The sequence below is a fragment of the Gorilla gorilla genome, chromosome 2 (genome assembly GCF_029281585.2).
Source record: "Gorilla gorilla gorilla isolate KB3781 chromosome 2, NHGRI_mGorGor1-v2.1_pri, whole genome shotgun sequence".
Classification (NCBI taxonomy): Eukaryota; Metazoa; Chordata; class Mammalia; order Primates; family Hominidae; genus Gorilla; species Gorilla gorilla.
Window position 1 is genome coordinate 160,877,574 of NC_086017.1, and position 16,476 is coordinate 160,894,049.

The following is a 16,476-nucleotide window of genomic DNA, read 5'->3' on the forward strand; positions in this document are numbered from 1 at the left end:
AATATAGCAGCTGACAGAACTTCCTGATCATAAGGGATGTGAAAAACTTCAAAGAAATACTGTTTCCATTTGAGATGAAAAACAACACAAACAGTTCTCCATTTAGAAGTAATATTACCTAGAAAAGGAGAAATGGCTTAATGTCTTAAGATTCCCATGTTTCTTTCACTAACATGGAGAAAAAAATGACAGAAAAAGGAAACTCTAGAGCACTCTATATATAAGACCCTCAGCCTGTTTACCTGAGTCCTTTGAGGACTGAGTAGTTTTGAACAGCTGAGTTTTCTGGTAAACTATGTGTTTATCATTCTAAGAATTAAGTTTGGATAAAAATATCTACTAAAAATATATTTAAATTCCCTGATCTTTTTTCTTTCCTTTAATATTTTTTCCTAAATGTTATGAAAGTTATTCAAACTTACTATAGAAATTAAAAAAGAAAAGAAACAGCCATAATTCCGCCACCCAGAAACAACCAGTTGGCATTTTTTTCCCAGTTTCTTTAACAGAGTATACAGGACATAATTCAAGGCTGTAAAATAATGAGATCCTCAGTCTACAAAACTATTTCAATAATGATAAACATTTATTGAGTTCTTTGTAAAGCTTAGTACTATGTTAAACATTCTATATACATGGTCTCAGATAGTCCTTACAAGTCAATGTGGTAGGTAATCCTATATTCCTATTTTAGAGATGAACAAAAAAAAAAAAGGCTTTGAGAATTTATCAAGGACCCATAATAATCCACAGAACCTAAATTCAAATCCTTTTGTCCAACTCCGAAGACTTATCTCTTAACCTCTTCATAAGATTAAAACGCTGAAGGGGCACATACTGTTATGAATTTTAATGGCTCCTACACATGCATCCTTTATATATACCCTTCATGATTTTTCAAACCATGTCAGATTCTCATTTTTCAATTCTCAAGATACAGCATCTTCTTATAGCATCTTCACCACCTTTCCCGTTTACTGTCTTAAATGTGCCCAATCTCGGAAACATCAATAACAAAACAAGCTTGTTGACATTTTGTGAAACATTTAAGGAGACTTCCAAGGAAGGTAACATATGTAGACTTTGTGACACATATATTGGCATGTGGTCACAGCTCTGTTCTGAGATGAGATGTTACTATTTTGGCTTTGAGACATGAAGGATATGACATTTAAGTCTAAACATGCACCAGCCAATCGTGAAAAGTCAGCATACTCATAATCCAAAAAGCTTCAACAGAAATTTAGATAGTTATAGAAGGTGCATTACTCAGAGTCAAGAAACCTGGGTCATACTGGAGAGAACAATGACTACCTCTAAAGAAAATTATGTTCATATACAAGCTACAACAAATATCAAATGTTATATAAAACAAACAATGCAGGGGAATCCACAAGGATGTGGAATGTTTGAGCAAAAAAAGGAAGAGGCTTATTCAATGGCTTGTACTAAAAGATAAGCCCCAGATTCTAAAAGAAGGTAGGCAAACTGCTCCCAACTCACCCTGGTCTCAAAAGGTGAAGAAGGTAGAACATCACAGAAGGAATAATGGAGTACAGTGAAAGGAGGCCAAGGCAGGTTGATAAAAATTAAAAAAGGATTAGCACATGCTTTCTTGTTTTAATTGGGGTAAGAACAGTGGACAAAGAGTTGGAGATAGGTTGTTCTGAGGAGACAAAGGGCTATTGTTTCAGTCTTGGCTGGGGTCAGCCATGTTTATCTTCCATCAAATGTGGACAAATAAAAACCCTTACAGAGGTATTTTTTATCATATGTTTTGCAGGCATGTTGCTTTTAAACCCAATGACATATGCTACTATTTCACGTAATAAAGTTTCTTTTTGTTTGTGAGGTTGTATATGAGAGCTTCATTAATCAAGTTGCCACTATAATTAAAAATTATTTCTGATTATAGTTTGCTGACATCTAATAATATAGTTGTTTTACAACAGCAGAATATATATCTACAGGAAAAGGGTGGCCCAGATGCCTGCAGGGACCAATGGGTAACCATCTCAAGTATGTTTTTCTTCCACTGGCCTATTCCCTGCTAGGCTCTCTCTTCTCTAAAGAGATTGCAACATGGTATCACTCTGATATGAAAATCCCTAATTCTTAGGAAGCAAAGTATTGACAAAGTCTAGAGTGCAGTTTAGAGTTTGATTGCTTCTACAGCCCTTTCTAGATTATTCCATGAAGACTCTCAGGATAAGGTCTTGGATACATAGTTAAGACTGAACCCTCATTTCCACTCTTCCATACAATTCTTCTCCCTAAGCTGACCTCTGTATCTCTGCACTCTCTCAGGCTGACCTGACAGATCAGCACCTGAGTTTTTCAGGCCAAAAGCTTTTGGTTCCCTACTAAAAAATAAAACAAAACATAAATCAAGTTTGTAAGGGAGAAGGGATAGTTGCCTATAATGTAATAAACATGGCCTTCCTTCCCTCATCATTGTTTATTCAAATTATAAAAAGTGACTATAATTTGTATCCAGGACAATCAAGAATTGATTATATTTCTCTGCATCCATTATTTGTAAATGTAAATGACAGAGTGTCTCCTAGATGCTTTGGGTATGGTGGAAGAATTAGTCCTTGATAAAATACAATATACAACCACACAAATTTGAGTACTATTTAAGCCAATTAATTAACCATGATCACTCAAACTTAGGCAATATGATAAATACTTATCATCTTCACATACAAAGAAAAATGAATAAACTGCCTATTTACAATATAGCATTAAAAATCCTATTGATGTTCAATATTCTGTGGCTATTAACATTGTGGGGTGTTTTTAAAAGTCAAAAATACTGAACTGTTTAGAAAATTCTGCATAGTAGTAGTATTACATTGTGAATTTTATTTTCAAATTTGATCAATAAAGAGGAAAATAATAAAATTAAGCAGTCAAAAGAAGTAGCAAAAACAAGATAGTCATTCATATATACAGAACATATAGATTCATTTCTAGTTGATTCAATCTTATTTATGTATTTAAAATACAAAATAATGGCCATCTGGCTAGTTCCAACGGTAGAGCATGAGACTCTTAAAATACAAAATACATCTTAATGTGTCAAGAAGACCACAGTTAGCACCAGGTAAGGAACTTTACTTTAGCTTCTGATTACTTTTTTATTTTTATTTTTACTTTATTATTATTATTATTATTATTGAGATGGAGTCTCACTCTGTCACCCAGGCTGGAGTGCAGTGGCACAATCTCAGCTCACTGCAACCTCCACCTCCCAGGTTCAAGCGATTCTCCTGCCTCAGCCTCCTGAGTAGCTGGGACTCTGACACATGCGTGCCACCACACCTGGCTAATTTTTTATATTTTTAGTAGAGACGGGGTTTCACCATGTTAGCCAGGAAGGTCTCAATCTCCTGACCTCATGATTTGCCCACCTCGGCCTCCCAAAGTGCTGGGATAACTGGCATGAGCCACTGCACCCAGCTTAGCTTCTGATTATGACCTCAGTATCTTGGAATAGATACTGAGGAATACTATGTATTTATAATCATGAATTAATTAAAAATTAATTTTGAAAAGTAATTGCTGTATATCATCAATTCATAAGTGATTCAAATGAATTAAAACCTTAAAACTGGTACTACTTGATGTTGCGAACAACTCTCCTACAGTGGTTTGTCTTCATCTCTTCCAATGCTTGTTCCAGTTGTTGAACCAAATGGAGCAGGGTGGCTGGGTCTGTCTGTAGAACTTTGGTGTTGTGATCCCCATTTTGATTAAGGTGTAGCTTTATAGTCACTGCTGGTTTAATCTGTTGCCTGAGACTTCTACTTGCAAGCTTGATTTTAAATGAAATAAGAGCACAGTAACTATTTAATAACCATGCTGAATACATAATATTTATAATTATCTTAAACCATACACAAAAATTAAGTTTCAGATGAATTATAGACTCCAAAATGAAAAGTAAACTTTAAAACCTTTGAAAAGAAAATAATGAGAATATATACCAATTTTATGGTATAGAAGATTTCTTAAACATGATATAAAAGGCTCAAACCATAAAGACAAAACTGGTAAATTTAACTACATTAAAACTCAATTTTCTTCAAAGGATACCTAAAGATGGTGAAAAAACAAGTCATAAACCGAGAGAAGGGATTTTGCAACAGACGTATAACCAAAAAAAGATTAGTATCCAGAATGTGTGAACGCCTCTGATTTAATAAGAAAAAAACCTCAAAACCCAAGATAAAAATATACAGAAGGTCTAAATAAGCATTTTACAGAAGACAAATGAATATAGAAAAATATGCTCAACTTTATTAAACATCAGGATAATATCCAGTAAAACTACATGAAATACCATTTTACAAATATCAGACTAGCAAAAATTAAAAACCTGTTCATACCAAGCATTGCAAGTGGCAGTAATGGGAACTCTCACCCACTCCTGGTAAGCGATGAGAAAATCACTTTGGAAAACAATGTGCATTACCAGCAACTCCACCCCTAGGCATATACCTTAACCTCTTACATATATACATTTATTCATGATAGTATGTTTCCAAGAACCAAAAATTAGAAATACCTCAAATATTCATTAACAGAATAGATAAACCAAGAATAATCACACAATGAATTGCTTACTAAATGGCAGAGAAAAGAAATGAACTACAGCAACATGGGTTATCATAGAAGAAAGGAAAATGTTGAAAAAAAGCAAGTCACAGAATATGTTTAAGTTTAAAAAATATACAGTTTGGTGACAAAATTTATGTTTAAAAAAAACTATAAAGAAAAGATTAGGGGCTAGGCGCGGTGGCTCACGCCTGTAATCTCAGCACTTTGGGGGGCTGAGATGGGTGGATCACAAGGTCAGGAGCTTGAGACCAGCCCAGCTAACATAGTGAAACCCTGTCTCTACTAAAAATACAAAAATTAGCTGGCATGGTGGCACGCGCCTGTAGTCCCAGCTACTTGGGAGGCTGAGGCAGGAGAATTGCTTGAACCTGGGAGGCAGAGGTTGTGGTGAGCCGAGATCGTGCCATTGCACTCCAGCCTGGGCAACAGAGTGAGACTCTATCTCAAAAAAAAGAAAAAAAGAAAAAGAAAAAGAAAAAGAAAAGATTGACAGAAAATTCAGGATAATGGTTTCCTTCAGGTGGCTGGGAGATGGTTACAATTGGGTACAGGTTCTTCAAAAGTACTGGTTTTATTTGTTAAGCTTGGTGGTGGGTGTACTGGTATTTCTTTTATCATTATTCTTTAAACTGGGTATCTATAACCTTTCATTTGAATAATATATTCCAAAATTTAAAAAATAAGTAATACTGACATATTTTTAAAAGAAGAAAACACAAAACTATAAACAATGACCAACTTCAAGGTCCTTTCAATCTTTAGATTCTCCATTAAAAGGAACCAGGACTATCCAAAGCAATAGCTGACTTGAAGTCTAGGAGAGAAACTGTACAAGACGAGCCTGAAACATCTTGTTACAGGAGAAAGCAAAAAAGTTATCAAAAATAGTGGAGTCATGTAAGGAAGACTAGATTCCAACTTGAAGGGATTTTCAAGTGAGTAACAAATCTAAACCTGAGATTTCAGGATTAATTTAATTCTGTAAAATAGAATATTCTGACTAATAACTTCTTCCAAATAATTATAGGTAACCTGGGCTTCCAAAAGAACCCAAGATACTGATCCAAGGCTGAAATTTAATGTCCCCAACTAATTTGCAAACAATAAGTCAATCCCTTTGGGTGAGCTGGTCCCCAAACATAAAATAGGTACTTGCAGGCTAAAGTACCAGTTTAAGATCATCTCTGTAGTACAAATAATTATAGATGACACATATGCAAATTATATATATATGATAATTGAAAACAGTACTTATTTATTCAATTATGCTCTGTTTATATTTGTTTTTCCTCTACACTGACAGAGAGAGACTGCACCGACAGACAGGGACTGAGTGTATTTGCTGTGTAATTAAGCCATGACTTTTTTGTTGAAAGACTTAAAGCCACTATCCTCCAATTTTTAGACAACGTATCTAAATTAAATACCTATACAAATATCTATACTATTCTTTAACAGTTCTAGAAAAGAGATTACATAACATCCCTAACAAACATCTAGTAAGACATTTTTCTCAGAAAGAAGTTGAATGACAGTACTACAGGACAAAGAACAGTAGCCCACAAAGTTCTTGATATGGACTTATTTTTTATTGGGGATGAGATTCTGTCCTCCTCCCTGTAAATATAACAACAATAAAAGCAACTTTAAAATAAAATGTCTTATGTCAATGCAAATTAGAAAAAAGAAAAAGAAAAAAATGTTTACTCTGAAGTGCCATATCTCAAGGCACTGAACAGGGTATTCTGGCAAAAAACATCAAGTAGGAAACAGGATACGTAAATTATGTTTCATGTAGCTACAGTTCCTAAAAGAATTCAGTTCTCTATTTAGCCTCAGAGCAAACAATATGTGGGCAAGACAGGAAAAGAATGCTTTGAAGTAGTTGTAAATGGACCAGTCCTAAAAGGAACATCCTCCTTCATCAGTCTGATGGTGGTACATTCAGTTACTAATGCTATTAACAAGGACATCAATTGTGTTGGCAATTTATTAAGTCTGGGGAAATGTTCCTACTAGACACTAAGCTATGATGATTAATTTGATTCCCATAAACAACTGCATAATAATTAGGTGGTAATTGTCCATCACTACCAGTCTCCATGAGACAAGTCAGTTACTTAAACATGAAAGGCGCCGTATGTAGTTACAAGTTTCCTAGCCATTTAGCTAGTCTTATCTGATATGCATTTCTCTATGAGCAGAAGAATCCACTCCAGTTAAAATCCTATGCAATGGTTTCAACAAATAAGCTGAGGAACTCAATGAGCTCTGAGTAGCTTTTCTAGCCCTTAAATGCACTTCTCCACAAGTGGCAACATTCATTCAGTATACCCTCAACCTTAAACTGTACTAGTCCTAGCAATAGCGCAGTGATTCAAACTCACTTCAGTGGGTAAATGAGCTCTCGAGTTTAATTTTAGAAAATTCAACTTCTTAATTTTAACTTTCAAAAATGTCTTCATAATGGACAAACTCAAAGCAAATCAATAAAGCCAAAAAAAGAACTGTTAAAGCCTACTGGACCCCAAAAGTCAGGGGACATTCGCACACAAGAGAGACGTAAAGATCTACAAGATAAATTACCGCTGAGCCACATACATGACCATCCCCACATCTCCACCAGGTTATTATTAAAGGACCTAAGTATAAAGGCTTATCCACAGTCATTTCCCCCACGAACCCTGCAAGACTTGCTGCTTATGATGTCCCCCCAGAGCATGAACTGTGTTTTGTTCTTTGCTGTATCTACAGCACCTGGCACATGTTAGGGGTACAAGAAATATATGATAAATAATTTAAGAAGTCACTTAACTCCCCCTGCCACCCACTCTTTCTATTCAGCACTGATTCATGCCTATTATATGCCAGGTATTGTGCTGGGCACATGGTAATGAACAAGACACAATACTTGCCCTCCTGGAGCCTACAGTCTGGTTTATACCATATCCTGTGTTCATGCCTATTAAAACACTCATCACACTTGATTATAATTGCTGATTTCTAATTAAATTTTATTTTTTGGTCTCCCTCTTACTGTAAGACTGTGAGGACTTAAAGGCAGCACTGCTATGTCCACAAGGCCTAGCATGCACTAGATATTCAATAAATGGTTTGATAACTGAATAGATATAGAAACAAGGATGGATTAATGGGACATAAGAAATTATCTTTTTTATTGTTTATCTGCATGTACCTGAAGATGCTCATGACAATGGAATATTCTCTCTCTATGCCAGCCACTCTAACTCAAATGTAAAATTTGAAGATATAGTAAGACAGGCACATCTTTCTTCTGTCCAAATCCTAAGCCTTTTGTCTTAACTCTTACTCTCCTGATGATCCCTTTATTCTTAAATGTTGCTCTTACTTTCAGTGACATTGTGTTGTGTTAGTGGTTGTTTTTCCTGAAACCACTCTTACTCTAATTACTGGCTTTTATTTCTATTAGCCATGACCAACCAATGAGATTCAGTTCAGATGTCAGAGAAATCATTCTCATTTGTGATTTGAACTAATCTGGCATCCAAGCGTTAGGCCCACATCCTCACCTACTGTGGAGATTGCAACTTAAATAAGCTGTCATCACCTTAAATTCAATCTATCTTGAACTGATTAATGCCATGAGGGAGCATGGCTCTAGTGCTGACTGACTTCTAATTTTTCAAAAATTGCTAAAAATTATAATTTTGGTGTGAAATTCCCTACTTTTTTTTTTCAAACCATAGAAGGGAAGTGGTCAGACTGTGGATACCTTTTTAAGAAACTGACTTGCAGATGGACTAGATGAAGGGCAAGGAGAGGAGTCAAGGAAGAGGCCAAAAATACTTGGCCTGTGTGATTCAAAGAACGTACGTACCATCTGAGACAGGAGAGGCTATGGTAGGAGTAGTTTCAGTAGGGAGGGGGTGTATTAGTCCTTTCTCACACTGCTATGAAGAAATAACCGAGACTGGGTAATTTATAAAGAAAAGGCCAGCTGCGGTGGCTTACGCCTGTAATCCCAGCACTTTGGGAGGCCAAGGCGGGCAGATCACAAGATCAGGAGATCGAGACCATTCTGGCTAACAGGGTGAAACCCTGTCTCTACTAAAAATACAAAAAAAAAAAATATTAGCCAGGTGTGCTGGCACACGCCTGTAATCTCAGCTACTCGGGAGGCTGAGGCAGGAGAATGGCATGACCCTGGGAGGCGGAGCTTGCAGTGAGCCGAGATTGCACCACTGCACTCCAGCCTGGCTACACAGCGAGACTCTGTCTCAAAAAATAAAAAAATAAAAGAAAGAAAAGAAGTTTAATTGACTCACAGTTCCACATGGCTGGGGAGGCTTCAGGAAACTTAGAATCATGACAGAAGGCACCTCTTCACAGGGTGGCAGGAGAGAGAATGAATGCCAGATGAAGGAGGAAGCCCCTTATAAAACTATCAGATCTTGTGAGAACTCACTACCACAAGAACAGCATGGGGAAAACTGCTCCTATTACTCAGTTATCTCCACCTGGTCCCACCCTTGACAAGAGGGATTATTACAATTCAAGATGAGATTTGGGTGGGGACATAGAACCAAACCGTATCAGTGGGTAAGAAAGATGGGATTCAGTTTGGAACATATTGCCTTTGAATGCTTATCAAATTACCAAAGTGGAGATGTCAAATAGGCTTCCACTGTATGATTCTGAAGTTTAGAGGACAGTTCTAGGCTAAAGATATAAATTTGGGAATCCCAAGAATATGGGGATTATTTAAGACTTCAAATTGGATGAAACCAGCTTGAGAATGTAAGTGGAGAAGCTATGAAGACTCAGAACTGACCTTTGGGGCATCCCAATGTTTAAAGGGCAATTAGATAGAATCAGCAAAGGAAATTGAGAAAGAGGAGCCTGTGAAGTTGAATGAGAATCACAGGAAGTTATTTCCCAGAAGGCAACTAAAGAAAGTATTTCAAGTAGGAAGGCGTGACTGTGACAAATGCTGTTAATAAACAGAATGGCATAAAAACTAAAAAGCCATGACCTTGAGTAAGTTACGAGAGTAGAGTGAAGATTATAAAGCCTGATTAGGAAGAGTTTAAGAGATGACGGGAAGAGAGAATATACAAACAGAGAGACAACTTTCAAGAAGTCTTAGTATAGGCTGGGCATGCTGGCTCATGCCTGTAATCCCAGCACTTGGGGAGGCTGAGGCAGGTGGATCACTTCAGGTCAGGAGTTCGAGACCAGCCTGGCCAACGTGGTGAAACCCTGTCTCTACTAAAAATACAAAAATTAGCCAGGCATGGTGGCACATGCCTGGAATCCCACTGTAATCCCAATTACTCAGGAGGCTGAGGCAGGAGAATCACTTGAACCCGGGAGGCGGAGCTTGCAGTAAGCTGAGATCGCACCACTGCACTCCAGTCTGGGCGACTGAGCAAGACTCCATCTCAAAAAAAAAAAAAAAAAAAAAAAAAAGGCTTAGTATAGAAAGGAGCAAAATAATGGAGCAGCAGTAGGAGGAGTACATGGAGTCAAGACTGGGTTTCTGACTGTGCACAAAAGGGAATAATCGATTCAGTAGAGGCAAACAAAGTATGATGCAGGTAAGAGAGGGAATAATTGCTAGAACTATGTCCTCATGGGGGGAAATGGGGATGGATTGAGGTATACAAGGGAAAAGGCTGCCTGTAGATAAGAGCATGGGTACTTCATCAAGAGGAACAGGAGAGAAGACAAGTGGAGCAAGTGGGTCCTCATACAGGCTGAAAGATGTGGTGACAGGTACATGTGGAAGTTCTTTCTGATTGCTTCTCTTTTCTTAGTCAAGCTGGAAGCAAGGTCAACACCTAAGCATGTGGAGCATAGAGGAGATGTTGAGGCTTTGAAGAAAGAGAATATATAAGACATACATGGTCCCTGCTATCCCAGTGTTTACAGTTTGGTAAAACAAAAAACCAAAAAACCAGCTACATATAAGTGAGATGACTTGCCAAAAGAGGAAGCACAGGTGCCATGAAAAGAAAACACAAATGCCACCAAAATTTAACTGTGTCTAGTGGCAGGAGGCATTTCTCCCAAAGGGAGACATCATTTAGAGCACAGATCAGCAAACCCTTTCTATAAAGAACCAGATAATATTTTAGGCTTTACAGATCATACAGTTTCTGGCACAACTACTCAACTCTGCCCTTGTACTTTGAAAGCAGCCATAAATAATACATAACAAAGGAGCGTGACTGTGTCCCAATAAAACTTTATTTACAGAAATAGGTAGCAAGCCAGATTTGGCCCACAGGCCATAGTTTGTTGAGCCCTGATTTAAACGGAGACTTACAAGGATAAGAAAGAGTAGAGTCAAGAGGTAGCAGCAAAGCAGAAAACGCATTTCACATAGAGGAAAAATAATGTGTAAAGGCCTGATGCTCTTCATATTTTGAATTCTCACTTTCATTCTCTGCCCAAGGGTGCTAGACTAACTTTCCTACATGACTGTTTTTTAATGTTACTGTCTCTCTCTCCTTTTTTTCTTTTTTGAGACAAAGTCTCCCTCTGTTGCCCAGGCTGGAGTGCAGTGGCACAATCTCGGCTCACTGCAACCTCGACCTCCCAGGTTCAAGCGATTCTCCTGCCTCAGCCTCCCAAGTAGCTGGGACTACAGGCATATGCCACCATGCCCAGCTAATTTTTGTATTTTTGGTAAAGACAGGTTGGCCAGGCCGGTCTCGAACTCCTGACCTCAAGCTATCTGCCCGCCTTGGCCTCTCAAAGTGCTGAGCCACCGTGCATGGCCTTAATGTTACTCCTCTATCCAAATATCTACAAGAGCTTCCTATTATCTGCTATTTCAGGTCTAAACCCCTCTAACCAAATTTCTATAACCTATCTGGACATTACCTCCATTTGAATCAGAAGAAGCCACTACAACAGTGGTTTCCAAACTGTATTGCACATTAGAATTACCTGGGTGAAAAGAAGCTTTAAAAAATCCTGATGCTCAGGCCGAACTCTATACCAATAAATCAGAATCTCTGGGTATAACACACAAACATCAGAATTTCTGTAAAGCTCCCTAGGTTATTCCAACATGAAGTCAAATTTGAGAACAAGTGCACTATAATACATATTCATATGCTCATTTCCATATCCATGTGGGCTTTTACAACATATTCTGCCTTCTCTACTAAGAATATTTACCCTAATTTTCTCTATTCATTCATCCTTCTGAAATTTCATTTCCTTTTGCTGGAAGCTTTCTTGGATCACGCCAGCACATACACACAACTACACGTGTTGTTGTTGTTGTTGTTGCTGTTGTTGTTGTTTTAAACAGTTGTCATCTTCATTTATATAATTATATTCTTTATTCCCCATCAAGAACCTTATTTTATAACTACCTTTAATTACTAGTTATTTTGAGAATGCCTAATATCCCTAACCAAGGTGATACGATCTTTTCCAGCTGAGAAAGTATCTTACACTTCTTTTGTGTCTCAAAGCATTTAGCACAGCTCTAATCAGCAAATAGATGGCATTCAATACACATCTACTAACTCATCTCTCTCTGCTTAATAAAGGACTATAAGCAATGGTCTGAATACACCCTTTTGTTTATGTGACTTTAAAATCAACTGAAAGATGAATCTCACAAAAATAATATTGTGAGAGAAGCCAGGTACAAAAGAATATTTACTGAGTCATTCCATATACACAAAGTTAAAAGACAGGTAAATGTAATTTGTGTTAGAAGTCGGGATGCTGGTTACCTTTAGAAAGGAGTGAAGGGGCAGTAATTAGGAGGCAAGGAGGATGCTTCTGGGGTGTGAGTCACAGTTAAATGCACCATGTGATAATTCATTGAGCGGTACATTGACCTGTGCACTTTTCTACATCTGTTAAATTTAAACAGAAAAGTTTTTAAACATCTAGGCACCAACCTAAAAAATCTATATAACCATCTCCTTTTCGAAAATAACCAATTTCTTACAAACTTTGCAAATTAAACTGATTTGAACACACTGAAAATAAAAGAAAATGAATGATTTGTGAAATGGCTTAAAAATGAACATTAAAAAAACAAAGTTTCAAACCGGATCTTAGTTAAGGTGGTAAAGAATACAATAAACAGGACACAAACCTAAAATAATTCTTATATTCTATGTTAAGTTAATTTTAAAAATGCTATACCTGTACATCTAGTCGCCATTCAAGGTTATGATAACTGGGAAGGCTTGGTGCCAATTCACTCAGAATCGTTCTGATCTCTTTTCTGTTGTCCAGATAAAGCTGAAGCAACAATTTGTTTAATTCTTCAGAGAATCCCAGAACAAAAACAGAGTCTTGGAAATCCAGTTCAGAAATCTAAGTGAATTGAGTTTAAAAGAACATCAAAATTTATCTTTGGCTAGCTAAAATACTTGAAATACACAAAAGAATATGATATCCTCTAATTTATTCTGTCTAGTAAAAGAAACAGCATTCCTTAAAGATAACCACTGACCACCATTCCAAAATCTGTGTTACCAATACATAAAAGTACTTTACTAAAGTATAAAATGGAAAAAATTGTTAAGATGCCCAGTTTCCCTTCCTATCCTTCATCAAGCCAGATACTGCTGATACGCAAACAAAATACTAATACAGTCTCCCTCCTTTTATGTGTCCTCTTAGGATACATATATGGTTTAACAACATGCAGAATTAGAGGTACTTCTATACTAGCTATTTATACTAGCAAGAGGTATTCATATCAGCAGATGATATGATTTTTATTTTTTAGGTATGTCTTCAAAAAATCAATTATAAACCATTAACAACATTATTAAACCACACAGGTACCTGCCAGGACTATGATGTAGAGTACACCAGACCGTTCTTAAGAATCCAGGCAACACAAAACAGTCCAGAAAAACCCTTACCATGAGCTTTGAGCTCTCAGTGAGGAGATACGTTAATCCTTCCACACCATGCTGGACAGTGTCACTACTCACATTGAGTTTTCCTGAGAAAGAAAAGTGAAAACGAGCAAATAAATTACTACTGTAGTATTTATCTTGTTCATATTTGTATTTAAAAATAAACACTATTCATTATTACATGTTTTCAAACACTGCATGAAAAATAGTAAGTTGGCCAGAGGCTCCTGCTCCTTCTCATTCCACTCCCAGCCAAATGCCTTTGGTATTTCCCACCACGCAACCTTAACAAAATGCAGAACTGTGGAGACTAGTATCAGGTGCGTAGCCCTTCTCTTGAATACGTAGCTCCTTCAAGTCTGGCAGAAGAGGAACTCGACAGGGATTGACTTAATCCCAGAGACTGCCTCTTACCCAGGGGGAAAACAACACTTTTTTTTTTTTTTAGCAAAAGCGGATATCTGAACAACTAATAATGATAACCAAATACTTGCAATTTACAGTTGACCCAGCTATTCCACAGACTTTGGTATATTTATACAAAACTCTTTTCAGTATTTCTGAAAGTAAGGTGGTATTATGTACATTTTACCAGGAGAAAACTGATTTAATAGAAGCTTTAAAATCTCACAGCTACTTAAGGGACGGGCAGGATTTGCACCCTGACTGAAGAGCTCTGCTGGTTTTATTCTACTACAATCGGAACAAGACCCTAGGACTCGCAATAATCCCTTTCTCTCCCGGGAGACAGGGAATGGCTCGCAACCGCCCTAGAAGCCTGCGGAGCCGTCCCCTTTCCCTTCTTACTGGCGGCGCTTTCGTAGATTTTTGGGTTTGCGCCGCGTCTCAGGAATTCCACAGCAATCCGCCCAAACTCGGCGACCACTGCAATGAAAGTCAGAAGGCTGTTGAGTGCCAGGCGCTGCCTTTGACCTCCTCCCCAGCCCACAGAACACCGCCCCCACGCCCGCTGACCCGCGCTGTCCACTTGAGGCAGGAAGGCCAGGTGTTCCTTATGCTCCTCGGACAATTCCAGCAGCATCTTCACTGTCCTACGATTTCACCCGGCAGCGCCGACCCCGCCTTCGCCACTTCCGGCGCCCGTGTCCCGGCGCCTAGAGGCTCCGGCGTCGCAGCGTCCGGAGCTTTGGGTTCCGGCCTACGAACTAACGTCTTACACTCGGACGTTCCCGGCAGCGCAGGCTGAGGTGAGAACGTTTAAATCATCCCGCAAAGATGTAGTGAGCGCCTGCTGGGTGCAAGGTGCTAGGCTCTATGGGAGATGAAAAGGTGTTTCAAATCCGACACGCCCCCTCGTGGAGCATACGTTAATAATATCAATAGTTCACATTTGTTAAGCACTAACCGTGTCAGGAAGTGTTCTTACATTTATTAAATACATTTGGAGTTCAGAAGAACCCTATGAGGTAGGTTCCATTATAATTTCCGTTAGAGATAAGAAAACTGATAGACAAGTCCAGCAACTAACACTTTTATAAAGCTAATAGTTTCCACAGAGCTTCTATGTTATCTTAAATGTATCTCAGTTAATATCCTCAACAAACATGGCTTTGTTTTTACAGATAAGACACAAAGCTCTAGAGATTATGTGACAAAGCCTGTGACAGAGCTAGATGGAGAGGGTTGGATCCCTCACTTACCTGCTGCAAAGCCCATCCTTCTACATAACAGCCTGAAAGCTGAAAGCTTCTGACAAGTTTTATGAGTGATTATAAATTAGGATAAAGATAATGATGACAATGACCGATGCTTACAGGATTCAGAGCAATGTTTTTGTTTGTTTGTTTTGTTTTGTTTTTTACATGGAGTCTCGCTCTGTCGCCCAGGCTGGAGTGCAGTGGCGCGATCTCGGCTCACTGCAACCTCTGCCTCCCGGGTTCAAGCGATTCTCCTGCCTCAGCCTCCCGAGTAGCTGGTATTACAAGCGCCCACCACCATGCCTGTCTAATGTTTGTATTTTTAGTAGAGACGGGTTTTCACCATGTTGGCCAGGCTGGTCTTGAACTCCTGACCTCAAGTCATCCAGCCAACTTGGCCTCCCAAAGTGCTGGGATTACAGGCGTGAACCACCACACCTGGCCCAGAGCAATGTCTTTTAAAAAGTATTTAGGGCCTGTGATAATTTAGTTCCTTTTCCAACTCTCTTCTCACCTGCTGTGGTTCAAATATCAGAGATTATAAAGTTGCTAATTGATAGGAATATGATTCTTCAAATCTCAACCCCTTGAAAATGGAGGGCATGGAGGAAGAGAGGGGAAGGGAAGAAGACTCTTCATATCTGTCTTTTCTATCTAAGGCTTGAGACAACTCTATATTCTGAGTCTCCCAGGCAGACTAAAAATTGGAAGAGTTTTTCAATTCACTTCTCTGTGTCTACTTTGTCCTTCACATCTGACTGAAATTGTTTCTTCCACTGGGGCACAGAAAGACAGGTCCTTGAACTTATTAGTTAGTTCTTGAAGTAGCATTTGCAGAGAGAACACAACTTTTACTTAGACTGTGAATTGCAGATTAGCAAAAATTGCATCATTTCCTGAAGTTGCCTTTATTCACACATTATTGAGAAAACATCCATTATTAAAGAATAATTTTCAGAATAGGTAAAATCATGATTCTTCTACAAGTGTACAATGAACACATGTCAAAAAATGTATTGAACTAGTTAATTAATGAGAGAATTACAGTATTCTGTAATTAATGAGAGATTACAGTAAAAACCAGTTTCAAGTGATTCAAAAGAGGTATTCAAGAACTGTACATATATAGGGAGTAGGAATGCTGAAATGAATTTTCAAATAGACACAATATTATGCCAATATGAAACGGCCTTTCTTGTCTGTAATCTTAGGGAATGAAGTGAGGACAGGCGAGGTGAAGGTGAGACTAGGGAGTAGCACAATAGGCTGTCTAAAGAAGGTGGTCAAGGAACCAAGTTAGGCCG

The 16,476-nt window shown here is 38.2% G+C and overlaps 2 protein-coding genes across 3 annotated transcripts in view; one reads left to right on the top strand and one right to left on the bottom strand.

Annotated features, from left to right (window-relative positions):
• Positions 1-565: 565 nt before the first annotated feature.
• Positions 566-14,682, bottom strand: COMMD2 (COMM domain containing 2). The gene is made up of 5 exons (XM_004037835.5): positions 14,490-14,682; positions 14,322-14,399; positions 13,518-13,600; positions 12,787-12,960; positions 566-3,820 (listed from the first exon to the last, which is right to left on the bottom strand). The coding sequence occupies exons 1-5, from the start codon at positions 14,554-14,556 to the stop codon at positions 3,623-3,625; spliced, it is 600 nt and encodes a 199-aa protein (XP_004037883.1). The 5' UTR covers positions 14,557-14,682; the 3' UTR covers positions 566-3,622.
• The window catches only part of RNF13 (ring finger protein 13), a 214,982-nt gene continuing 212,997 nt past the window's right edge, over positions 14,492-16,476 (top strand). Inside the window, exon 1 of one of the 2 annotated variants that reach the window (XM_055382967.2) lies at positions 14,492-14,722. The gene's annotated coding sequence lies outside the window, so the exon portion shown is untranslated. The remainder of the gene's footprint in view (positions 14,723-16,476) is intronic. The other variant, XM_019023616.4, reaches the window with a different exon arrangement.